This window comes from Urocitellus parryii, chromosome 7 (assembly GCF_045843805.1).
Source record: "Urocitellus parryii isolate mUroPar1 chromosome 7, mUroPar1.hap1, whole genome shotgun sequence".
In the NCBI taxonomy this organism is placed as follows: Eukaryota; Metazoa; Chordata; class Mammalia; order Rodentia; family Sciuridae; genus Urocitellus; species Urocitellus parryii.
Window position 1 is genome coordinate 48,290,420 of NC_135537.1, and position 27,995 is coordinate 48,318,414.

The 27,995-nt window shown below is 37.1% G+C and overlaps 1 protein-coding gene across 2 annotated transcripts; it reads right to left on the reverse strand.

Moving 5' to 3' along the window:
• Window positions 1-45: 45 nt before the first annotated feature.
• E2f5 (E2F transcription factor 5) lies at window positions 46-27,995 on the reverse strand. 2 transcript variants are annotated; one of them, XM_077800921.1, is made up of 8 exons: window positions 27,532-27,995; window positions 9,352-9,461; window positions 8,195-8,358; window positions 6,215-6,256; window positions 4,210-4,274; window positions 3,216-3,483; window positions 1,289-1,333; window positions 46-401 (listed from the first exon to the last, which is right to left on the reverse strand). In XM_077800921.1, exons 1-8 carry the CDS (start codon window positions 27,769-27,771, stop codon window positions 292-294), a joined length of 1,044 nt encoding a protein of 347 aa, XP_077657047.1. In that variant the 5' UTR covers window positions 27,772-27,995; the 3' UTR covers window positions 46-291. The 2 variants fall into 2 exon arrangements, with proteins under 2 accessions (XP_077657047.1, XP_077657046.1); XM_077800920.1 differs by having other exon boundaries at window positions 1,289-1,336.

The following is a 27,995-nucleotide window of genomic DNA, read 5'->3' on the forward strand; positions in this document are numbered from 1 at the left end:
ATAAGAGGAGAAAACAGAAGGATTCAAAATTGAAGGAAAACTGAAATCCAAAAATGTAACTAATTGTTTGTAGGGGAGGCTGGTAGATATTAAATCATTTTTCCCCTATCGCATCAGAGCCCTTTGTTTTTATGGTTGAAGTTTTGTGAAGTAAAAAAGTATTAGAGAAGAACACTTCAGAATCAGTGAACTAAAAGGTGTTACATTCATTATTTTAAATACTTAGGTTATTAAGAAGTCTAAAATGTTACACAGTTAGAGGTAGATAACAGTCCCAAGTTTCCATAGAATCTAATAATTTAGTATCTGGACGTCAAACAGATCGCAAACTCCTTCATTATCATCTAAATTAAAGTTGTAGTCATCTGCCGGTGTAGGAGAAAGCCGTAAGAGAGGAAACACTGCAAACAAGAATGGATTTAATGTTAAGGATGCATAATGATGTTTAACGTAAAACAGTATCAAATATATCAATTCAAATGATCTCCTAGGTTACACATGATTTTTTAAAAATTACGTATAAAATAATGATCATTAATGTCCAATTTTAACAAACTTTGAAAGATTCTCATAAAGGCAATTTATACATTGGTTAAATAAGGTTAAAATTTTTATTGGTTGAACTTATCATTTAAACACATAATCTAAAAATTCTGTGAAGTATATTGTTGATGTATGCACTAGATTTAAAATTTGCTGATGTTCTCTAAATGTTTAGTAAATCTCTTAAGTCATTACTGTACTACTTGCTAACTTAACTGCAACCACTTCTAAGGTCTCTGCTAACTTTGTTAGGAACCAGGACTCTGAATCCAAGAACTAAATAGAAAAGTGGAAGCCCAGAGAGAAATTATTAATTAGTATATTTTAGTTAATTGATTTAAGAATTATTTCATATTAGGTGATGCGATGGCTAATATTAGTAATAGTTTGGTAATTCACATTGGTGGCTTGGTGTGGGTTTTACTTATTGATTTCAACATACTATTTTACTCTTCTTGGGCCAGATTCTTCAGGGGTGCAAAGTGCTAGTTAGGAGTTTATTTAGTAAAAGTAGTAAATCTCCCTTTATGGACTCCTTCCCCTTGAGATGCAAGCAAAGAGAAATAAATTCTGAATAATAGCTCTGATTTACTATAAAGTACTTTATTAAGGGAGAATCTTCATGCATCATAGGAAAGCAATTAGAAAACAAAGGTTCTTCGTTTCTCTTAAATCACATGGCACTTAAAAATAGTAGGAAAGTATTATTGATTTAAATAAAGTAGTATAATTTTAAACTGCTTACCATCAGAAGACATTAACTCATCAATGATATCTCCACTGAGAGATCCTGCTGGAAAAAGAAATGTGACAAATTTTATTATGTCTGTTTATGAACTTTAGAAAAAGGCTATTATATTTAAACACACAGTCACAATACCAGGTTCACTGACAAAGAAAATTCACTAGAATTTTGTGAAAAGATCATTTTGATGAGTACCTACTTTGTGCCTGGCATTACTTTTAAACTTACAAACTCAAGATGCAGACCAAAAGACTAAAATAAATTCAGTTTTATAAAGTCTGGTGTTATAATTCTCCGAGACACACAACCTTAAAACTTCAACATCATTTTCCATTATTCCTATTCACTTTATCTACAGATCTCGCACATGAGATGTTAAGTATTTTGCCTAAATTGTATTGCTCAAAATCTGTTCATGATTTCTCTCTCCAATCCCAGTAGCATCACATTATTTTGACCTTACTGTTCCAGCACAGTTGCATAATCACAAATAATTTTCAATCTCCATAGCCTCTTGTCTCTTCTGCTTCCTCAAAGCATCTTCTTAGTTCATTACTCCTGTGCTCACCACTGTGTAGCTCTAATTGTACCATTTTCCTTTGTTACAGATCTTAACTAGTTCATTGGCTAAAGTCTTAACTCATTACTCTGATGTTCAAGGCTTTCTTTAATCTGTCCCCAAATTATTTTCCTCACTATTTCCAAATGTAAGTGCATATATAAGAACCAAATACTGAAAAAATTTAATACTCTGGAAACGTTAAATTGGTACATACAATTTGGTGCATATAATTATGCCTAAGGCATATAAAGATTGCCTGCTTAATTCATGCTAATTAGACTAAAAACTTCTAAGAACTACACCTTCAATTGTGCATTTCTATTATTTCTGGTTCAGAAACACAGAGGAAGGAAGGAGAGAATATGGACAACAAGAACAAAAAAGTAATCCTATGTCTAGTTACGTCTTCTCAACTTCACTTTTTTAACTGTTCTGAACTCCCATAGTAGCAGCAACAAGACATCCCATAGGTAAACAACAATTTGCGTTATGTATAGTAGTTTCTAACATGACAGCTATAGTAGCACAACTAATTCATTCATTTAAAAAAATCATTGCTACTCCATATCACACTCCCTTTATTTGGAATCAGTAAGAAGTTGTTATAGACCCAGCCCTGGAACCAAGGGAAAACACTGGGTTCCAAGGCATTTTTTTTTTTTTTAAATAAATTTAAGAATTGTCACTCCTATCTCCCGATACCCAATGTTTAGTGTTTTAGTTATATATCATCTCATAGTTGAAACAATTTAGAAAGGCATCACATAGGAAAAAAGAGTTCCTATGTAATTGGTGTTGACACCATTTATCATCTCTAAGCTTCCCTTAAAAAAAAACTACAAAAAAGAACATGGAGAAATGGGAGGTCACTATGTTCTCAATTTTTCTTAAGTAGTTAAAGCACATTTTTACTAATTTATACTAGACTTACTGAGATAATGACCTTACCAAGTAAACTTAAAAGGAACGAATTTGACTTAATTAATCCTAAAAATGGAATTCTAAAGGAAACAGCAAACCCTGATGCCCATAAATATCATGCTAAGTATCAACAGTTCTTTACACAATCATAAACACATTATATCTTATTAGATATTTCTGAATTGTGTATATATTGATATATATGTACACGCATATATAAAACAAGTCTTTGGCAATATAATTAAAGAGTGTTTTAAACTTTTTCTCATAAGCACATAAGAGATACTAAATTAATACATGTTGATTAAATTAAACTCATGCTGTTGCCTCCCATATTAGAGGACAAGAATAATATCACAAATAATAAATCTCCAACTTACATAATAATCATATTTTCCCCTCTACTTTTAAAAAATTTTCCCTTCTACTTTCCCCTGAACCCACCTGAAGATATTTCTGTAGCTGGTATCTGCTGAAGATTCTGGCTTCTTTCGGAGACAAGTTGCTCAGGCAGATTCTGAGCTGCTATGTTTGGTTTTTGTGGAGTCACTGGAGTTGAGGACTGAGAGGAAGGCTGTGTGAGGTCATCAGGTGGGGGAACAGGAAAAACCACAGGCTTAGATGAACTGGACTCTTTATTTATAAGCAGCACGTGGATAGGTCCTGAATGACTCTTTAAATTGATCTGGTATTTCTTTTGTCCATTCTGACCCTTTGAAATTATTTGGTATAAACAAAGTAATAAATATTAATATTTTAGCTATCCTGAAACATTAAAAATTAAGCAAAGGCATTAAGTACTAATTGAAATCATACAACAACATAAACTCATAAAGCTGAAATGTAAAGATGAGTAGAATGGGATATTGATGGCTCTAAACAACTGGCCACTAAAAAGTAAGTAAGCTTTTCTCTAATACTGATCATCAGAAACTCTCAGCTATAGAATTCTGACAGCCATACACTTTCCACTGTGTGTAATTCTATCTGTCCATGCTTAGCAGTCCCTCAAGCATTCTCTACAAGCACAAGTTCTATACCCTGGAGTTACCCACCATGAACAAAGTCAATGACTTTTTTTTTTTTTTTTTAACAGAGATATAAATCCCTCCATTTCAAAAGTAATTTATATCCTGAAACTATAAAATGCTGTAATATAAATGCCTAAATACAATCATTACTCATTCCTTAATGAACTCTAAATCAAATAAAGTCAAACATTTTTTTAAACTTGTAATCAACATTAAATGGTTTATTCAGTTACTTCTATAATTCTACCACTGACAACATCCAAATTCAGATAAATATTTTCAAATATAAAACTTGAAAACAGTAACTCAAATGTTAACTATTAGTTCCGTATTTAACTCAAGAGAATGTATTTCTCTTGAGATAAGAGATCCACTTTTCCCATTTACTTAAAAGCTATACTACTTACCATTTCTGGAATAGGTACCTCCAGCTGTGTACCAGAAGGTGCTTGAATGGCCAAAAGTGTATCACCTGGTCAAAAAAGAAAAAAATTAGAAATTAATGTTGATCAGGATATAAGGGCCAGACTTTGAGCTATTAAGATTTTTATCTTCTGGATGCTGTATTTTACTATTCATAAATCCATATATTTTATCTGTATTATTTATTTGGTCACTTTAATTCATTTTTCTATTTGGTGAAGGACAAGTGTCAAGGAATTCTGGTTTTGTTATTGTTTAATATGAAGTCCAATTATTTCAGCACTATTTGTTGGAAAGACTGTCCTTTACTCATTGCATTACTTTGCTCAAAATCATGTATGTGTGGGTTGTTTTTGAAATTCTGAATTCTGTGCCATTTTTTCCTACATGTCCATTTTTATGCCAAAAACACACTGTCTTCAATTTTTAAATCAGGTAATGAGTCCTTCAGTTCTATTCTTTTTTCACTTATGTTGGTTATTCTAAGTCTTTGTATTTCCATATAAATGTCATAATTTGCTAGCAATTTCTCCAAAAAAAAAAAAAAAAAGAAAAGAAAAAAGAAAGAAAGAAAGAAAATAAAGGAGGAGGAGAAAGAGAAAACCCACTTCAGATATTTGGACTGGGAGAAAAAAGAAAAAAAAGACTATATAGGCCAGAACGGAGGCTCAAGATTAAGAAGTTTGGGTTTAAATCCCAGGCTAGATAACCTTGGATCCTATAAAACAGGGGACATATAACTTACTGCATAGGTTTATTTTGAGTATTAAATGAGGTAATACATGTATTCATGGGTCATAGGAGAGTAAATTGTGTTAGCTCTATTACTTTCAACAAATTCAACTCAATATAAAGTCTGATTCTTCAAATCTTTTGGTCTCAAATAAATAATACTGTTTACTTTAAATACTTTTTGAGAGAGAATGAGAATTTTTTAATATTTATTTTTTAGTTTTCAGCGGACACAACATCTTTGTTTGTATGTGGTGCTGAGGATCGAACCCGGGCCTCACGCATGCCAGGCGAGCAAGCTACCGCTTGAGCCACATCCCCAGCCCTACTTGAAATATTTAAACTATTTAAATAACTGAAAAATTAGAGATTAGGTAAGACAGTAAAATGTTGGCTTTAAATTATTTTTGAAGCCAAATTTTACAGACTGATTTCTGTGGAACTGAAGATTAACAAAAAATTCTCCAAACTTTCTTGGAAAATGTGTAAGACCTATCCTGACAAAACAGAACAATAAACCCACACACATTTCCAACAGAGTCTTTATGGAGAGTCAGATTCTGCTTGATAAGGAAACTTGCCATTTGTGGTTGTATATAAGTGTATATAATACATATGGCTGTACTTTTAATAAACATGGATACAGAATTAAATATCAATATGTATGCAGATTTCATTTTACTTATGTTTTGGGAATACAAGTCCCTACCTCATTTTAGTTATTAAAACATGATATTATCATTTCAAGGGGTAAACATGGGGGGCAGAGGATGGAATGGGAATAGGAAGAATTTTCCAGGTTATTAAAAAAAAAAAGATTCATCTAATTCTTTCCACATGCTTTCTTTGGGTTCCATTTGTGACCAGCTCATCTGCTATGTACAGTTTCATACAATGCTGAAAAGAACTGTGTTCTTGTTCAAGTTTTGGTCACTGACTGTGAAATTACTTGGTCACTGACTTTGGAATTATTGTTCAATCCTGCTTTGATTTAGGTTCCTCTCCACCCCCTGGCCCTCTTCCCCTCCTGCACTTGGGTTTATGCCTAACAATGGAGCCAATGAATTGAAAGCTATGAAAAGCAGTTATTTCCATGAAAACGGAAACAAAAGCAGCCTATCAACACACAACACTATAGAATAAGAAAAAACATCTACAAATTCCTCCTGAAACTGAGGACTAAGGCTGAGTGCATGAGAAACTCTGAATTGTTCTACAATCAACAGAGGAAGAACATAGGGAAAAGTAATTACTTACCATTAAAGCAATTACAGATGTCTTCATGAGTCACATAGGAAAATGTACTGTCATAAGAGTTAAGGAACAGCAATTTATATCAAGGTCCACACAATAAATTAAAGTAATAAATCTGAAGATCAAAAGAATTCAATCACCAAATGTATAAAGGGATTACCATACATGGTCAGATAATAAGGAATGGGAGTCTGAAAAAGCAGATGGTCCACAAGAGGAGTTCTTTTCCTTTGCTTTGAGAAGCCTCCATTATGACTTCCGGGACATCTGAGGGTTCTTGGATAGAGATAGAAAACAGTGTCCACACCAGGGACCTGGGGCAGGAGGCGGGAAAGCAATGGACGGGAAAAGGACAGGAGTGGAGAGCAACCATACAAGCTTCCACATCAAGACTTTTCTTGGGCCACTGTTTCCTGCTCCTTTCCCAATCAGGTATAGAAAGGGAGAAGCCTGAGAAAACAAATTTATTATACTCCCAGGTCCAAAAGACAGAAGGCATGTAGGCCATGTTGGGAAGACGTTAAGGTAGTCAGGAGGCAGAGAATAGGGGAGAAGAGAAAGCATCAGGTTAGAACCTTTGTTAGGGACAGCAGGGCAAGAAGAATGAAAATTTCAGGAGTGGCTAGTTTGAAAAATTTTGGCAGGCTCTATGCTACCCTTGTTTTCCAGCCCTGGAAGAATGAAAGCAGAATATTGCCTCCTTGAGACTATGGGACAGACAGAGGAGTAGAGCTCAGGACCGGTTAGTCTGTGTATCAAAATGCCTGCTCCTGACTGAGTCATTCTTTCTAAGAATTGGAGCCCTCAGAGAGGCAGCTTCTCCCCAGCCTGAAAGATTTTTATAAGATGTCAAATATCATACTACACAAAAAAATCATACATACATACATTTAAGACACAGGCATGGTTTGGAAAATCGTGGATGGCTAGAGTTATAAGATTGTAAAACAGGGAACCAAAGTCAAAGATCACCTACTTCAACGGTTTTTGAATCCTGGGGGCTCTATAGGACATGGCTAAAACCCCCAATGTTCTCACACACTTAAGGAGTTCTGATCCATAGAAAGGAAACAACAAATAAGACCATGACCTGTCCACCAAATACAACATGAAAAATAATTATGTTGTACACATTAGTAAAAACTGCACAAGGTGGTATATATAAACTGTAGTTAAAGATTTCATGAGAAGTTGATGTGGTGGTGCACACCTATAATCCCAAAGATTTGGGAGGCTGAGACAGGAGGATCACAAAGTTCAAAGCCACCTCAGCAACTTAGCAAGGCCCTGTATTGAAATAAAAACCAAAAAGAGCTGGTAATGTGGCTAAGTGGTTAAGTGTCCCTGTACTCCCCCCACCACCAAAAAAAAAGGTTTCATAAAAGAACTAGTAAATTCACAAACCACCAGAATCACAAGTATCTATGAGTAGGCAGTGGTTTGTAAGAAATACATGGAGTACATCACATTTTTCTCCAAACACAATATGGTTACAAAAAGATACTTGTCCTCCAGTATAAAGTATCTTTGACAAAATATCAGGCAGAAAGCACCATGAATCAATTGTGGACCCATATATCTCGAAATCAAAATTATTTTCAAAACTTTTGAGAGTTGCTGAATTTTGACCACTTCAGGATATTGAACATAATAATATAAATATGTATGCACTTAGCACTATTCACAGACACTTCCCCCCATCGTAAGCACACTCTGGCAAATACAGTGCATCCTATCAATAGGTGAATTGAAAATAGATTAAATTTTTCCCTTCAATGCAACACAGGAATAATGTTAATATACTATATAAATTAAAAAGCTAATATTTATAAATTATTAGAAGGATATTACAGAATGTTGTATTCATTTACAAAAGTCTAAAACACCAGAATAAAATAACTGACCTTCAGACTAGAACACTGTGAACACTGTATTATATACATACATATTCTACAGCTGTATGTATGACTTATTTGAAAGGATATCTATTATTAATGGAGTCGTCCATCACATTTTTGATGCTTTGTTGTAGCCACAACTTCTGCTGATCAAGTTCTCTTTCCTTTAGTTCTAAATCTTCAATCTCAGCTTTAAGAAATCTTAATCTGTCTATAACTTCTTTAGTATTACAGCCAGCACCTACACCTCTTGAAAACAGAGAATTAATATTCCACATCAGTCCTAGGTTAACATACTTAAATTTTGTAATAATAAAACTAGTTTATTAATTAATTTATTCAAAATGAAAATGTTTAACACTCTTCTGAAAATCAAGCATTAAAATCTTTACAAAACATCAACACAATAGCTCCGAACCTACTTTCTTGAAAAATTGACTGACAAGAATCACCAAATTACAAAAATTCTCAATATGCTGTAGAATATTCGACATCTTCTGGAACACCCTCTGGTGACTGGGGTACCAAATGGATGTTAAAGCTAAATGGTCACACCTAGCAGTCTCATGATGTTGGTAAAACAAATTACAACCTTTTGGTATTTTGGTGGAATTTTGGCTAATAAAACAAAACCCTAAGGTCAAAGAGGGCACTCTGAAGAACAAAGTGTATTTGTCATAAACTACAACCATGCAATAGTTAATAACATCATGAATCAATTATTATTTAGAAGACATTCTTTTTTTAAAAAAAATTTTTGAATTGTTGAGGGACCTTTATTTATTTATATGTGGTGGTGAGAATCAAATCCAGTGCCTCACACATGCTAGGCAAGAGCTCTACCCCTGAGCCAGAACCCCAACACCTAGAAGACATATTCTCATGTGTAAGATGTAGTTCCTGTTTTCAAAGAGTTTCTCTTCATTGGGTACAGACCTGGGCTGTAATCAGGGGGATTAAGAATACAAAGAAGTATGCAATGTGTGCCAAATGAATAAGCAGCTTGAGGGAGAAGATAAGATTTGACCTTTGGGTATAAATTAAGTAACAAAGAGAGGAAAGGAACATTCTAACAGTAGAGACATACATAGAGGCCAGAGGAGTGTCCAGGAAAAAAGATGAGAGGCCTGGTGTGACCAGAAAGCTGAAATAAAGAGTATTTGGAGGAAGAAATGTCAGAAAGATCAAATTTTACAGAGCAAAATAAAGGTTTTTAGAATAGGGTGCTGGTTTGTTACTTACTTCCATTGGATACTATTTTTTGACTTTTTTTCAATCAGATCAATTCCTTCTAAGACATTGGTGATATCATAAATTCTTCTTTTTTGCCTCACAGCTAAAGTATCTGCAGCCTGTTTGGAAAAAACAAGCAAACAAATAGAACAATGAAATAAAGGACATCATATTTTAAAGCCAAAATAGGTCGATTATTAGGTTTACAGCATGGGAGTACATCCCAAATATGACCCAGTCAGGTGCTTGGGTACAATAGCTGGATATGTTCAAAGCATCTCCTGAACATTAACAATACCACAAAACCTTTTTCTACTTAAGACCTAGAAGATATTAGATGGGGGGGGGGGGGTAATGATAAGGTCATGCCATAAAGCCCATAAAAATAAAAAAGCACAATGAGAATACTTTCATGTCTCCTTATGGACTAATCTGAGCAAGAGCCAACTGTCTATGCTGTCACTTCCTATTCTACTTCTCTGTTCCTGTTCTACTTCTTCTCATCTAAAAACAAGTTTTACTCGAAAAATTGAATCTCTACAATATCTTTTTTGGTAATTAAGTCACTTGAGGGAAAATTCTTAATTAAGACAGAATTTTTTGATAACTGTCTGCATTTTTAAAACTCAGAATGAAAACACAGAAATGAATCATGCATAAGAAATAAAAAATTATTGCACAGTTGTGGCACTAACAACTATTGCACAAAAGCTTGGTGGTTTTATTCACATTACATGAGATCAACAAAAATATTACATGCTACCATATTATGAATGAATTCAAGAATAATGTATAGTTCTTCTAATTAGTTTCCCCACTCACATTTCTGACATTTATTTCCCAGTAGAACAAAGAGAACTTCAAAAAAGAGGTTAGGGGCTGGGGATATAGCTCAGTTGGTAGAGTGCTTGCCTCTGCATGCACAAGGCCCTGGGTTCAATCCTCCCACCCCCAAAAAAGTTTCCCTACATTTCATTTTCAAAGTTTGTTAGAAAACAGCCTATTTTGAAAGTACAGCCACATATTAAGATTCATGGCAATAGGGGCTGGGGTTGTGGCTCAGTGGTAGAGTGCTCGCCTACAGCACATGAGGCACTTGGTTTGATCCTCAGCACCTAATAAAAATAAAATAAAAGTATTGTGTCCACCTACAACTAAAAAATAAATATTTTTAAAAGATTCAAGTCAATAATGTAAAGGTTTATTTATGTCCCTACTGACAATTTCCAGAACGGTATCTAAATTAATGAACAGGATTTAACTGCACATAATTGGTTACCAGCTCTCCCAGGGCATTATTACTTTCTTGGTTCTGTAGCTCCTACAAAAACCCAGCAGAGCACAGTGTGAATCCAGACCTGCCTTGCACGGACAGTGCCACTGATGGCTACTCCTCTCTTCACAGGCATTTAGAGTCTTTAGTAAAGTGGAGGCACTCTAAATCCACTTACCTACCACCCACCCATTCAGTCCTTCAAGAAAGGGATCAGAGCCTCTATCAGTGGACCGGGAGAGTAGGTAGGATATGGGAGAGAAGGAAGAACTAGGAATTGAGGCTCTTTGGAATCCACAACTCTTGACTTGGCACTGTCTCTTCTTAAGAACCAGAGAACTAAGAGCAGGACTAGAACTAGGCATAGTCTCATTGGTATCTTCTTTGCTGTACTTAGTAATTCCCTTCCTGATTTATTTACCTTCAAAGAATGTATGTTCTGTTTTTTGAGTTTCAGACTGTTTTCCTGAAGAGCAGCGGTCTACTGCAAAGTTAACTATAAAATCTAAAGTCGAGCTGTGTGCAATGACACACACCTGTATTACAGCAACTCGGAAGGCTGAGGCAGGAAGGTCCCATTTTCAAAGCCAGCCTCAGCAACTCAGTGATGTCCTGAGCAACTTAGCAAGACCCTCTCTCAAAAAATAAAACAGGCTGAGGATGTGGCTCAGTTGGCTAAGCACTCCTGGGTTCAATTGCAGGGAACCCCCTCAAAACAAGCTGAAGTTGAGAATTCACCTCTCTCTCTCCTCTGAGAAGGCACACTTGAGAAGTGACCCAGAACACTCCTAGCCAGGGCTGTGTTCTGGGTGTCTGTGTACTCATTCACACACCAAAGTGTTCACTACCATGGCAAAAGCTCACCTGGTGTGCTGTTAGAGCAAGTTTGAACCAGACCCCAAGTCATCAGGCAGGGTGCCATCAGAATGAACTTGCAGCTCAAAATTGTTAAAAAGTATATTTATTACTTCTTAATAGTCACAATATTTAACCCTTGCTTTCTAAACTAACCAGTATTTCTCAAATACTTTTCTATTTAAATACCTGGATGTCTGACACATATAACCACACCTCTCAAGAGGACCTCCAGGAAGTTTTTCTTTCAGCAGTCATTTTATTCATACTGATGCACTCCTGTAATTCCAGGGACTCAGGAGACTTAGGCAGGAGGAATCACAAGTTCAAAGCCAGCTGCAGCAATTAGTGAGGCCCTAAGCAACTTAGCAAGAGCTTGTCACAAAATAAAAAATAAATACAGGGCTGGGGATGTGGGCTCAGTGACTAAACACCCCTGGAGTCAATCCCCAGTACCAAAATAAGAAAAAAAAAATATTATGTTCTGGAGTTGAACCCACCAAGATCCAGTTCTAGCACTGCTACTTCCAATCTTCAGCTGATCTCCTTAGCTCACTGAGCCTTATCTCTTTATTTGGAAAACAGGACAATAATATAAAGCAGGACAGCAGACAGTATAGAAGGAATATGGCACAGCACTACTGGCTCTTGGGAAATTGGTGCTCATGATTTAGCAGTGAGACTCACCAACATCACTATGCATTTGTCTCTGGCCCAGGAGAACTGCCTGAGCATTGACACGGGGTGGGCAGAGACCAAAGTGAGTCACTATCCTTATCCTATGCCTGCTATTGAAGTGGAGAACATGTGCCCATGTTCTTAAACTCATTAAACTCCATTTCAAAAGGTTACATTTACTGCAATAAGATTTGACTGATACAGTCATAAAGGAAGCATCTGATTATATCATACCAACTCAGTTTGCAGAAAAAGTAAACAAAATAATCCTCTAAAGAAATAGATCACTCCTCCAAAAATGAAATCCTATCCTAAAAATATGATGTCTCACCAATGGTTAACAAAGCAATATCCACAGGCAAAACAAAATTGAAGCCTGTGATGCTGTTAAGAGATGGGCAAACCAAATAAACCAGGACAGCTGCAACTGTACAGAAGTGCTAAAAACAGCTTGGAGAATCATGATACAACCTGCCACTTGAAAAAATGGGTCCAACAAGACCCAGTGCAAAGTGGACAAGGAGTGAGACTATCTGGTAGCTTTGAGTTAGGATCAGTTGCAACTCACTTGCTCAGGAATGTTCTTCTCATGGAGCATAAAGTTGCCTTTAAAAAAGCTAACATGAGGGGCTGGGGTTGTAGCTCAGCAGTAGAGTTCTCGCCTAGCACATGCGAGGCTTTGGGTTCAATCCTCAGTGCTACATAAAAATAAATAAAATAAAGGTATTGTGTCCAACTACACCTAAAAAATAAATATTAAAAAAAAGCTAACATGAGAATAGTAACTGTAGAAAACACCCCATCCTCAGGTCCTCCATCTGCAAAGCAGGTAGTTTCCCTTCCAGGGCATACAACAGTCAATATATACACACTTGATATTTTAGCTACTGTACTTCAGAAATTAATATTATAATGAGAAGGAAAAGAATGAATAATCAAAAATGTATAAGAGCAATAGTGTATAAAAACCAATCTATTCTACCTAAAAATAAGGCAGAAGGACCCTAAGTGAGGCACAGAATGCACCGAGCAGACTTCCATTCAATTGTGCCATAAGGTATCTTAGGTTGATCTAGTCCAAGGTAAGATTTGAACTAATTATCACCTAATTTTAAATGCTATTAAAGATACTGTGTAGAACATCTGATTTCAATCCACCAGGAAGAACATGTGCAAGGCAAGCACTCTGCTACTGAGCCACAAGAACCATTTTTAATCCAGTAACAGGATAACTGTGTAACAGGATTTTACACAGATTTTATCTAACTTAATCCTTAAAACAGCTTTATCAAGTAGGTGTTTTACTCATTCAATAGGAAAATCAGTAGGCTTTGAATAATTAGAGTTGAGTTTGTTAGTAATCATATATTCACAAAACAAATTTGTGGCTAAACATTTTCAAATGTGTTGAAGTAATTTTAAAATACTTTAAACAAGTCTGGTAAACATCCAAAGGTTTCCAAGTCGTACAACTGCACTGAATATACAAGTTAAGCAGGTCTGGTCTACAGGAGGTTTCATACACAGAGGGTATAAAATGGTCTGAAAAAGCAAAAAGATCTTAATTGCCACTTATTTATTTATTCAAAAATAAATAGTAAGAAAAAAGTGCATACATAAGGCTTTGAGACTGTAGCCTACATCTTACAGAATAAGATTAAGACAGTGAAAAAGTTGTATAAAGTAGAAATGTAAAGTATTTTAAAAAGTGGATTAAAAAGTAAATTCTTAGGGTGAGGGCAAAAAGGAAAGAGTTCCTGGAGGAGGCCACTGTGTTTGCAATGGGTCTGCAGGGCCATTAAATCAACAAGGAAATTAAATACCAAAGAATGAATAACTGTAAGGACACAAAGGCTCCCTCCAGAAGCAGCACTAAGTACATAATAAGTGTTTCAATTCCTTATCAATGCCCCACCCCAAAGGAATCTCTTCTAAAGAACACCTTTCAGTGGTTTTGCTACCACAAATTGCTACTGTACTACTTTTGAAATACATAGCTTTAAATTTTTTTCATTTCTAATAAACATTGCATAAACTTTTAAAAGTTTATTTTTACTATCTTACTCAAGTCACCAAAGAGTGCTAAAAGAAAAAAAAAATCTTGGTAAAGTGTTTGTTTAACTAGGAAAATCATGCTGAACCTTGAAATCTATAAGTTACAAAGTCTAGAGACTATCTACATCCTCCATTGCATACTTTGAAAATTCTCTTCCCATAAGTGTTAACTTTCTAAAAAACAGACAAGATTACATGTGCATCTGCTATCCTCCCACTGGTCAGCAGTATAGCAGAAAAGGTCAAGCACAGAGGCTCTGAGTCAAGCCTCAGGCATGCCTCTCAGTGCCTCAATTTCTCCTCTCTAAGAGTACTGTTAAGATACTGTTGTTGCTGTGAGGATTAAATGAGTATAATATTTGAAATACTTAGAAAAAATGCTTCGCACAGAGTAAGCCTTACATTTATGTTATCATCACTATTTTCATCCAATTTTTCAAGTAAAGAATGAGAAAATACTGTTGTGTGAAAGATAAATCTATCTGGGTAAATCTATCCCACTAACTTTAACAAATTCAGATCGCAGTCAAGCACAAAGACATGGAAAAAAAAAACTTCTGAAAAGCAAAAATAGATAAAAATGGTGTAATTTTCTACTCAGAGTTCACCCTTTTGGAACCTATTTATAACTTTTATATCATTCTTAACCACTGTGGCAACATTCACAGGAGGAAGTACCACCACGACACTAAGGAAGCACCTTGGCAGCAATCAAGGTTCAAGAGAAAAACCATAAAAGGGACAAAATAACTCAAAAAGCATACAAAGTTGAGGCTACTGGACATGGCAGTGGCCTAACATATTTTAAAAAATGTTCAGGTTAACATTCATAAAGAATTCAAAAAACAATATTCATCATGAAAATCTACCAAAAATTGTGTACAGTATTCTTAGTTTATGAATACAAAGACATGTATGTAATTCATGTTGGGAAATTTTCAAATAGGAACAACTGAATGCTTTTTAATGAGAAATGTTAACAGAGTTTAAAACTTCAGCTAATCAGACAACTCAGCTATTGACAAAATCTTATTATCTAAAGAATAAACATGGTTTTAGGATGTGTCAAATTCAAGAATATACTAGTTAGATGTGGCATTTAAATAATCTAAAAATATCAAAGAAATCACAGAGAATGTGAACTGACTCAAATTAAACCCAACTTTCATTGTAGTTTCCTGCATAGGCAACAATAGCCTATTTTAAATACAGCCCCCAGCACACACAAACACACACACACTCACTCTCAAGCAAATGCACAGTCAAAAATCTCCTTCCTAGGCTGGGGCTGTAGCTCAGTGGCAGAGTGCTTCTCTAGCATGCCATGAGGCACTGGGTTCGATCCTCAGCACCACATAAAAATAAACAAATAAAATAAAGGGATTCTGTCCATCTAACAGCTACAAAAAAAAAATTTTTTTTTTAAATCTCCTTCCTTGGGAAGTGTATATCAAATGCATAGAAGAAATAAAAGGGAAAAGAAAGAGATTTGTCTGCCTCAACATTAAAATATATTACAGAAGAAAATGTAAAGACCATGAATTAAAATATGGACAAGATAGAATTCATGAAAAAAATGAAGAAATTATTAGCATTCTTCAAAAGGTTTTCAAACTTTTAATGAGTTAATAAAAGAACAGTAATCAAAGGAATGCAAATTAAAACAGTGAAAATAAGTCTACACAGACTTTTACATGAATATTCAGAGCAGTATTTACAACAACCAAGAATCAGAGATAGCAGGTACATATCCATTGCACAGGAACAGTGCAGTACTTTCATAAAACAAAATGCCATTTGGGGATAGAAAGGAACTGCTGGCAGACACAGTTAACACAGATGAAATTCAAAAGATGCTAAGCATGACTCCACTGACAGGACACTCTAGAAAAAGAGCAATCCATTTCAAGAGAAAGAAAGCATGATTGCCTGGGGCTAAGGATGAGGGTGGAGATTGACCAGGGAGAGGCAACAGGATGGACATGTGCCACACCTGTCTGTGGTAGGACTTATATAGGTAAGCATTTGTCCAAACTCACTGAACCCTACACAGCAGCATACCTCTATAAAGTTGACTAAAAAAAACTTGGTATTATGTATTACACTTAAAATCTGAAAATATGAAAAATCAGGAAACCCAATATTGATTTGATCTATGTACCATTAATCTTAACAAACACTTTAATATAGTATTTACCAGGTGCCAGGCACTACTTAAGTGTCAGAGTAAAAATGCATTTTAGCAACTTCTACAATAATAACTATGAGGTAGCTATCAATATTGCCCCCATTTTTGCAAATGAGAAACCAGTGTGCAAGGGCACTGACCATGGAAAGGTCAGGACTTGAAGTCAGAGTACATGCTCTTAATTCCCATGCCACGATACTTATGGGCTGAGATGGCTGCACATGATCATATGCTGAGCCTCGAGTATCAACTAATAAACATTTTTGTTATACAACATTGAACATGAACGGTCTTAAAATGTTTATTAGCCTCTGATCCAGTAATTCTTTAGTACAGATTATCAGAAGTGAAATAGTCTCAAATGTTTACAGAAAATGTTTTACGGAATATTACTTTAAACTCAACACACTACAAAGTTCTGCTGTATCCCCTGCAGCACTTGACTGCTTAAATATTCCCTCCTTCCTAAAATGCACGGTTTCCTGGTCTTGGTGTCACTGTGACCCTTGGGGTTTTTCTCTTCTGTTTTATTCTCCTTTCCTCTGCTCTCAGCTCCTGTTTCCCAGAGTTCTCTTCTTCTTCTTTACACTAGAAGTTATCTGCTTCACAATAAACCTCATAAACAACCATATCCAAATCAAGTAGGTGGCCCTCATCTTCATCATGAATTTTAAGTCCATAATTCCTACAAGATGCCAGACATTTCTAGGCTGTCCCACTGGCATCTCACACATATCCAAAGTTGAATTTCTCTTTTCTCTTCCATCTTTCCCTTTTCATAACGTATATGAAAACCACTGCCATTCACATGGTTGACCAAGCCAGGGATGGAGCAGTCATCTATGATTTTTCCTATTTTATAGACTTAGCAGCCAAGTTCTGCACTGCAGTAGGGTAAAAAAATCATTGAAATCTCTTTGCTTCTTATTTCCACTGCCTCTGCCCTAGTTCAGGTTTATAACCTTGCCTGCAATACAATATTCATCCAACTATCATCTGATTTACATCTCAAATGTGCCCACTTCTTTCTCTGGCCTCTGAGATCTACTGCCTTGCAGACTGAGAATGCCCTTTCACATCACTCAATTCATTCTGTTAACAGCAATCCATTCTGTTATGGTTTAGATGTGGTTTGAGTGAGTTCCCCAAAGGCTGGAGTGCTGGAAGCTTGGTCCCCAATGTGTCAGTGTTGGGAGGTGAAATCAAGTAGGAGGATAATTAGGCCACAGGGGTACTACTCTCATGGAACACAGTTATAAAGTGAGGCCATTCCATACACTTAGCCTCTTCTGCATGCAGCCTTTTCCATATACACTTCCCTGTCATGTGGGGCAACCTTCAGGACACCAGCACCACACTGTTCAGGCCTTTTAGCCCCCAGAATCATGAACCAAATAAGCCCCTTTGCTTCATACTTTTGTTACAGGAACATAAAACATACTAAGATATATTCCCTCAACTATTTGTTGAAAGCTCACAATAGACTAGCTGAGTCAGCAATAGTAACACACAAGACACAGTTCCTGTTCTCACAAGCAAGCAAGTAAATAAATAAATAAATATATTTTGTGATAAGGGATAGTAGGGAAAATAATAGTTTGCTGAGAAAGAGAATAAATGGGAACCTACTTTAGCCACTTTAGCACAAGGCAAGAATCAGAAATTGTACCTGTATTCATTTTCTATTGTTACATCACAAATTACCACAAATTTTAATGCCTTAAAACAAAAATTTATCATCTTAGAGTTTTATAGATCAGAGATTGAAATGGTCCTCACTGAGTTGCAATCAATGTACTGGTGAGGTTCAGCGCCCCTCTAGATGTGCTAGGAAGGAAGTTATCTCTGTTTCCCAGTTTCAGACATGCCACATTCCTTTGCTGTGGCCCTTCCTCCAACAGTGGTCAGATTGAGTCCCTCTTCAACTCACTGGCTCTGGTTCTTCTTTCCTTTTCCACTTTTAAGAACTCCCGTGATTACATAAGCCCCACTGAATAACCCAAGAAAATGTAACCATCTTAAAGTCAGCTGGTTAGCAACTTTAACCATAACTTCCATTTGCCATGTAACTGGACATAATCACATGTCCTGGGAATTAGAACATGGAGGTCCTTGAAGAGCCATTATTTCACCTACCAAAGCATCCAAGATGTAACATTTAAATTCACCCAGAGGAAAGGCAGCAGAATACAACAGACACTAGTAAGGCAATATGTCAATCAGTGGATGTGTAACCAATGTGATTCTGCAATCTGTATACAGGGTAAAAATGGGAGTTCATAACACACTTGAATCAAAGTGTGAAATATGATATGTCAAGAACTATGTAATGTTTTGAACAACCAACAATAAAAATTAAAAAAAAAAATTCACCCAGAGGGTTTAAAGTGGCCAGTTATTTGTGTGTGAGTAGAAATGCCTTTCCAAGCAGAAGAGCTTATGCTGTAGCCCTAAGGTGGAGGAGAAGGTAGGGGAGGGTGCTTAAAAGAGAGGCCTAGAAGAGTAGGACGATTGGAAGAGGTATGAGAGGAAGGGCCACAACAGGGAGGGCTCTGAAGGCATTTGGATATCATTCTAACTTGAGCTCAAGTTTTTGAGTTTTATGTATGTCAATGTCATCCGATTTTTTGAGTCTCTTTGTTCTCAGGTGAGCCTCCAGCTGCTCCCAGAAGCCTTCTAGGGCCCTTGCATCATCAAACTTCTTTGCTCAGAGAAGTGCTTCCAAAGTTCTCCTTTTACAGTTTTTAAAAGTGTGCAACTCTGAATTTCCAACTTGAACTGGGGCACATATAAGTTAACTCACATCTGTTGAATATGCTGATTAACTTTCCATCATTACAACAAATAACTCAGATAAATCAACTTATAAAAGAGAAATGATTTACTCTGGTTCATAGTTTGGGAAGTCTCAATCCTTGACTGGCTATCCCTATCACTTTTGGGCCTGTGTTGAGACAGAACATCATGGTGGCAGTGTGTGGTGGAACAAAACTGCAAGGAAGGAGAAGAGGAAGGAAGATGGGGCAAAGAGAAGCAGAAAGAAGAGGAGAACGAGGAGGAGGAGAAGACAGCAAGGAGCAAGGGTCCCAATATCCCCTTCAAGGACTTGCCTTCAACATATGGAAGATGTCCCACTAGGAAGATGTACCTATTAAAGTTTCCTCCACCTCCACCTCCACTAGTGCCAAGTTGAAAACTAAGCAAGCCCTTAACACTGGCTTTTGAGGGACATTTAAGATCCAAATTATTACACTGGATTAAAGAGGGAAAAAAAACCTAGCAACAATTTACATACATACCTAGAATTGATTCTATAATTAATATAATTAATGGTTAATTCTAAATAATAAGACAGCTTGAATTGTAAAAGTATTAAAATTATGTTTATAATTTGGCAATATAAAGCTGATCTCCATTATAAAAAGGTATAAGAAATTGAAGAAATACTAAAAATAGTTGAACATGGTTCTCTGGGTAGTGGCATCCTAGGTCATTTTTATTCAAGAATTTATTAACCTTTTACCACTTTTCTAATATTTTATGTTACTTGAGTAAAACTGTATTTTAAGTATAGAAAGAAAAATCAAAAAAGATCTCCCGTTCATAAGCACATTAAAATATAAACAGAATCATGGGCTAATTGGGAAAAGTCAGTCTTCACTGGCAAGATCTAAAAAAAATGATACAAAAATAAAAAATATTTTAAACAACTTATCATATCAAAGAAATGGCAAAACATAATATAGACACCCAGACAAATATATGTGTAAGTCCATTGATAGGTACCTCTATTCAAATTTCATGGCTTTGTTCACTGATGGGAAGTAGCAACATCAAAACCAAAACTCTCAAAACTAGTGTTGTAAACAGTCAATTTATCTTGTACAGAACTGGAAAAATGAGATAGCTCTGCCCCTCTCTAATAAAGTTTTTTTTTTTTTTTTTTTTTTAAATCAGTCTAAAACTTTGTACTAGATAGACTGTTTGCTTAGCATGGTGGTTCAGGACATCAATTCTGACATCAGATTATAGTGCTGCTCAGTTTCATTTACTGTGGACATCAGGTTAATCACTACCTCTTTTATCCCCAATTTCCTAATCAGCACAATGGAGGTATCCTTCAGTTTTATCTCTGGGAGTAAATAAACTCACAGGAAGAAACTGGTACTTGGCACAGTACCAGTTACTTAGCATTGGGTATGAGTACTCATTTTTGTTAATCTTGCAGAGCTTTAGTTTTCTGAGAACTTTTTTTCTATTGAGCCAACTATCTTGTATTTAATAGCTGTCTAATAATTAGACCCTGGAATAGATGTACCCAGATCATCAGCTTTATGTATTGTAATACATTTAATATTTTTTTAGTTGTAGTTGGACATAATACCTTTATTTTTTAATTTTTATGTGGTGCTGAGGATTGAACCCAGTGCTTCACATGTGCTAGGTGAGCACTCTACTGCTAGGCCACAACCCCGGCCCCTACACTGTACATTTTAAAGCAATTTTAGATTCACAGTAAAGCTGATCAAAAAGTATAGAAAGTTCCCAAATACCCCTTTCTGATACACAAGCACAACCTCCCCATGATCAATATTCCCCACCAGAGTGGGACATTTGTCAAAACTGATAAACCTATATTGACCCATCACCATCACCCAGAGTCCATGGATATTGTACATTCTGTGAGTTTTGACAAATGTATAAGGACATCCACCTGCCATTATACTTTCATACAAAATAGTTTCACTGCCCTAAAAATATTGTTCTCACTCTATTCATCTACCCTCCCCTCTAACCACTAATGATTTACTGTCTCTACAGTTTTGCCTTTTATAGAATGTTCCATAGCTGGATCACACAGTATGTAGCCTTTCTGGACCGAATGCTTTCACTTAGTAATATGCATTTGTTTCCTCCATATCTTTTCATAACTTGATAGCTCATGTACTTTTCAGCACTGAACATTTAATTGTCTAGATACATCACAGTTTATCCATGCACCTACTGAAAAACATTTTGGTTGCTTCCACATTTTAGCCATTAAGAATAAAGCTGCTATAAATATCATGAGCAGCTTCCCATGAACTTTCCAACTCCTTTGGGTAAATACAAGGAGCACAATTACTGGATCATATAGTTAAAGTATGTTTAGTTTTTTAAAAGACTACTAATTTTTGCTGGGTATGGTGGCACACACGTGTAATCTCATCTACTCAGGAGGCTGACGTAAGAGGATCTCAAACTCAAGGCCAGCTTGGGCAATGTAGTAACACCCTCTTTCAAAATAAAAAGAAGGGGCTCCAAATGTAGAACACTTGCCTATCATGTGTGAGGCCCTCCCTGATTTCAATCCCAACACCACCAAAAAAAGAGAAAGAGAGAGAGAAGGGGGGGGGTGGAGGGAGAGGAGAAAAACCAAGCCAATCTATATTGGGACATCACCTTTGGTGTATTCCCATCAGCAGTGAATAAGAGTTCCTGCTGCTCAAGTCCTTGTCAGCATGTGGTGTTCTCAGTGTTTTAGATTTTTATCATTCTAATAGGCATATAATGGTATTTCATTGTTGTTTCTTATATATATATATGTAAATATTAAATGTGTATTTAATTGTGGTAAAATACACAAACATAAAATTTATTATCTTGCTCACTTAAAGTGTAAGAGATGAGTAGCATTAAGTACACTCACATTGTTGTACAATCAGTCTCCAGAACATTTCATTCTCAAAACTCTGACCAAGATCAAAATGTTGACCACTTTGTTTTCTTCTGAAACTCTTTCTTTGGTTTACAGATAGTCCTTCACATTGTGTGGAAACATTCTTGATATCTTCCAGTATGTCCAATTTTTCCTCTTCTCATAAGGAGATTTGATTTGAATCAGATTTGATTAGGGCCCATCCTAATGGCTTCATTTAACTTATTCATCTTCTTAAGATCCTATCTCAAAATATAGATGTATTTTTGAGGAACTGAGAGGATTTCAAACATGAATTCTGGAGGCACACACTTCTGCCTAATACCCCTTAAACAACTTCTATTCTCTCCTTTCCTTGGCCATTAGCAACCACTCTTCAACTTTCTGTTTCTATGAATAGGTTCTTCATGTAAGTAGAATCAACCAGTATTTGTCTCTTTGTGATTGGCTATTTCACTTATCCGTAATTCCTCAAGGTTCATGTATATTGTTGCATATGTTACGATTTTCTTCTTTCTAAAGCTGAATCATCTCCCATTGTATATAATGAACCATTTTGTTTATCCACTTATCCACTGATGGAGACCTGTGTTGTCCCCACCTTTTGGCTATTATGAAATCATTATAAATATGGGTATACAAATACATGCTGAAGACCCTACTTCTGATTCCTTTGGTGTATACCCAGGAGTTGAATTGTCCTGAAAATTTTTCAGCACCACTGAAGTTCTGGCTGTTTACCTCCTGTAGGCATGGGTGAACACTTACTGAAAATCTTTGCTAGGTGTTTTAAACTAAGGCCTTAGGATAAGTTTTTTGTTCCTTACAGGGTGTGTGTTACTCAAGTTATCATAAATGGGTATAACTCAGGAACATGTGAGATAAGAAGCACCATAAATACTTTATCACATTAACTCAGGTATCATTCAGGCAATTTGTTACTTAGGCACTTACAATAAGTGATAAGCAATCTAGATCATATTTTTATTAAAAAGTTGAAGATGATACAAAAAAGGAAATATAGAAAGCCAGTTATAAATTATATTTAAAAGGAATTTTTAAAATTTTCAAAATAACATGTCAATACTGAGTCATAATTAGCGTAACAGATCTTCAAGTTCTTAGCTGTGAAAAACAGAATCCTAATTTTGTTTGTGAAACAACAGGGAATTTGCCATCCACATCCTCATTTTCTTTTCTCTTTTTTTTTTTTTTTTTTTTTTAGTGGTACGGGCATGCATACTAGGCAAGTGCTCTAACACTGAGCTACATTCCCAGCTCAAACCATCATTTTCAACACAGGAACTCAAGTTATCTCCCTCTCCTCTACAAGAGAAGTAAAAAGAATGATGCATTTTTATTTATAAGACAGATCCCATACCCTTACACACATGAAAACCTAAATTTGTTTTTTTAGGACTACTGAAATGTACTATAGAATGGAGAATAATAAAAAATGGTCTAACTTCAAATATTAGCTCTCATTTTCTACTTTATGACAGTGAGCAAGTTACTTAACCTATCTCGGCCTACTCAATCTGTTTTATTGGCTAAAAAGTGGGAATATTAGAACTACACTTCCACAGTTATTAAGAGGATAAAATTATATATGGAAGTTGGCTGAGGCAGAAGGATCAAAGCCAGCCTCAGCAATGGCGAGGCGATAAGCAACTCAGTGAGACCTTGTCTCTAAAAAATAAAATACAAAATAGGTCTGGAGATGTGGCTCAGTGATTGAGTGCCCCCGAGTTTAATTTCTGCTTACCCCCCAAAATTATACATGGAAGTATATGTAAATGTATTATATGTAAATGTTAGTTTATGTAAAATGCCCAGCACACAGTATGCTTTCAATGAATGTTAACTGCAACATAAACTGCAAACCACATAGCCAACATCATATAACTTCTCACCTGACTGGAATGAATTAATAATTACCCACCTCCACTACTGTAAATGAGAGACTAATTATGAAAAGCAGGTGGGTAGATGATGAATACAATTTTCTCAAATTGCTTCCAATGTATTTCTATTCTCTCCTAATTGTTAAACTATGCCAGAATAGCTTTATTAGAATTTGCTGGGCTGGGGATGGGGCTCAAGCGGTAGCATGCTCGCCTGGCATGCGTGCAGCCCAGGTTCGATCCTCAGCACCACATACAAAGATGTTGTGTCCGCTGAAAACTAAAAAATGAATATTAAGATTCTCTCTCTCTTAAAAAAAAAAAAGTCAGATATATATAAAAAAAAACAACTTATACATCCATTAAAAAAAAAAAAGAATTTGCTTTGCTAAGTAGGCTATGTCCTCAATTGGTTGTTGTTAAAAAAGAAACATATCATAAGATACAGCATTATGTTCTTATTCTTTAGTACCACATAAGTCAGAAAAAGAAAAACAGCATCTATGTGGTCTTGAGTATTTTATGAATATCCAAGATATGTGGATTTTTTTTTCCTTTGGAGTACTGGGGACTGAACTCAAGGCCACTTGACCACTGAGCCACATCCTCAGACCTCTTTTGTACTTTATTTCGAGACAGGTCTCACTGAGTTGCTAAGTGCCTTGCTTTTGCTAAGGATGGCATTGAACCTGTGATTCTTCTGCCTCAGCCTCCCAAGCCACTGGGATTACAGGTGTGTGCCACTACACCCAGCTTGGGATATGTGGATATTTATGGTAAGATTAAAATAATTTTTAAAAATTGTACAACTTAAAAATATCAATAGCGCCCGGTGCAGGGGTGCATGCCTGTAATCCCAGCTACCAGAGAGATTGAGGCGGTAGGATCTCAAGTTTAAGGTCAGAGTAAGCAATTTAGCAAGACTGTGTCTCCCCACTCTTAAAAATGGTGGAGAGGGGAGCCTGGAGATGTAGCCCAAGGACAGAGAGCTTGCCTAGCATGGACAAAACCCTGGGTTCAATCTCCAGTAACAAAATAATAATAAAAATAAAATAGTAGTGTAATAATAATAAAATCAATAGCTTATGCTAACATATATACTCACTTCTCAAACAGAATATAAGAAAAAAATCTGTCTTTATAATTTCAAATTAGAGGAAATTTTATAATTGTCTATGTTGGTCCATCTTCAACCATGTTATTATCAAAAATGTCTTTATTATGGGCTGGGATTGTGGTTCAGAGGTAGAGCGCTTGCCTAGTATGTGTGAGGCACTGGGTTCGATCCTCAGTCCCACATTTAAAAAAATAAAGACATTGTGTCCACCTATAACTAAAAAAAATACATATTTTTAAAAAGTCTTTTACATAATAAAAAATATCACTGGAAAGACTTCAAAGTAATTTTTACATATATAAGATTTCATATATATAAATGAAAATATGTAGATATAATGTATATATTTCTATATGTAATATATATCAGGAATGATGTTCAAAATATTTTCTACAAATATAAAGCCATTAATATAAAAAGACATAGTACCACTGAAGAAATGAAATAATGTTGAAATATCACACTCTTTTTCCTACATACTATCTCTATGACTTGTGTGGAGAAATTATATGGCCACAGATGAAACAGGAGGAAGCCAAAAAACAGTCATCAAGCAAGGGCAAAGTTCTATCAAAATGTGAGGCAAGGGCTGGGGCTGTAGCTTAGTGGTAAAGCGCTTACCTGACATGTGTGAGGCATTGGGTTTGATCCTCAGCACCACATAAAAATAAAACAAAATAAAGGCATGTGTCTCTCTACAACTACAATTTTTTTTTTTTTTTAATGTGAGGCAAGTTGATGGAGAAGCTTAGCCCTCAGAGTTGTTTTATCTGGAAAACCCCAAACTTTCCTGATTTCTTATACAAAAGTCACAGTCTACAGTTGAATTTCTAAAATTTTGAATAGCGGTTTGCAATTTGTTTTGTAACATCCCTGGTTTTCTCTTATAAGCTCGTGATTTTCTGTGGAATTATTTAAAAGAACCCACTTTAATTCAGCACAATTCAAATATTATAGATACCATAAGGCACTTTTAAGTAAGGAGGAAAGAGGGTGGGGAGGGGATAAAAAAGGTACAGGGAATTTCTCAAGGTGGGAAAAAATTTCAGGAATAACATTCTATAAAAGACAGCAGAAACTACTTTAGGAAATGCAAAATATGTTCTATGTGCTTCATTTGCATAAAGTAGAATAATTCAGGCAATTTAAATCAATAGTCACTTAATGAACACCTAGGGTAGCCAAAGAAAGGAGAGGATATTCAAAGTCAGGGCCTCCCTTCTGGCCTACCCTGTAGGAGGGCCTAGCAGAAGACAGGGAGTTGACCCCCCCACAGGTCTTTGGTCCCAATATCCAGGGAGTACTGGAGGACCTCCAGCTCAGATGCTATTTCCGTTGCTTCAGGCTAACTGGAAGATGGGAGGGTAGGTCAAGCCAGGTGGGTGGTCTGAGCACTTTCCTGGATGCTGGGAACAATCCTCCTAGTGAGATCAGATGTAAGGAATCAAAAGAAGGAATCTGCAGTGATTACTGACTCCTTAGCATTTTTTTGTAGGTTTTTAAAACTTTGCTTCGTGCGCTGGATGAATTTTAATTCAAATCATCCAAATCTCCTTTCCCTGGGCCATGTGGAATCCTTCCAAAGCCTGCCTGGAACGGTTAAATCACTATGTATGACCGAACAGTTTTTGATGAAATGTTCTTTGAAAAATCTGAACAGCAGCAAAGAGCGAAACACACGTTCTCATAAAACAGGATAAAGTTTTCGACGCACTCCCACCTCTTTTGAGTGAAAGTTATAAAACATCCCCTTTCCTTGTAATGGCAAATCCTACTTCTAGAAATCTCCAAATCAAGTCACAAGTCAATTATCCCTTCCTAACCGTTAGAATGATGAAAGGAAGTATACCACGAAGAGGTTTTTGTTTTTTTTTTTTAAAGTTACTTTTATGATGTTAATGGGGAAGGGTGTGGAAAGAAATTCACTTTTATTTTTTCATGAAGAAGTGGCACAACATATTCTTGAACAACGAGAATAAGGTCCCAATCGAAACCCCTATTAAAACCAGCGATTCCCCACGGCAAATCAAGCTCGGTAACTCCGGGCAAAGCACCCGGGTTCCCCGTAAGCCTCTGCCACAGGTGGACACGGAGCAGTTCAGACACTTGGCCGCCCTCGGGTCCCTGCGCCAGAGACTAGCCACGCGGGCGCGCTCGAGGTCCCGGGCTCTTTGTCGAAAGCGCCGCGCGGCGCCGGACTCTTTTGGTTACGCAGCGGGTCCGGGCCATCCCGGTCCCTCATCCCTCCCCCATCCCCGGCATCCAGGACCCCAGCGCAGGCCACAGGCTCCCACTTTCCGGGCGCCCACTAACCGCGGAGCGCTTCCACACAAACGCCGCCGGATCCACGCGCGAGGGGCTGGGCTTCTCCCCAGGCCATGAGCTCCGAAGTCCGCCCCCATCCCCGCCTCCCGAGCTTACCGCTTTGAGATCCAGGACGCCGTCCTTGGCCTCCTGCAGCAGCGAGACGAACTTGGTGGTGAGCAGCCCCAGGCTTTTCTCATGCCTGCTGCTGCCGCCCCCGACGCTCCCGAGCTGCGGCGGCGGCTGCGGAGGCTGCCCCTGGGGAGGCTGAGGCTGAGGACGCTGGCCCTGGCCCTGGCTCTGGCCCTGGCCCTGCGGCGTCTGCTGGCCCGAGCTCGCGGGCTCGGCCGCCGCCATCGCGTCCCGGAGCCGGGGTGGTCGGGCCCGCGCGCACCGCGCTCCCCGCCCTGCCCGCGGCCACCTGCCGGGTGGGCTCCGCGGCGCCGCTCCTCCGTCCGCAGAGAGCCGCCCGGAGGGTCGCGGACTCCTGCAAACAACAGGTGCGCGGCGCCCACCGGACTCGGGGCCGCTCGGCCGCTCCGCCCCCTCCCGAGCCTGGGGAAGCGTGAATGCAGCCCACG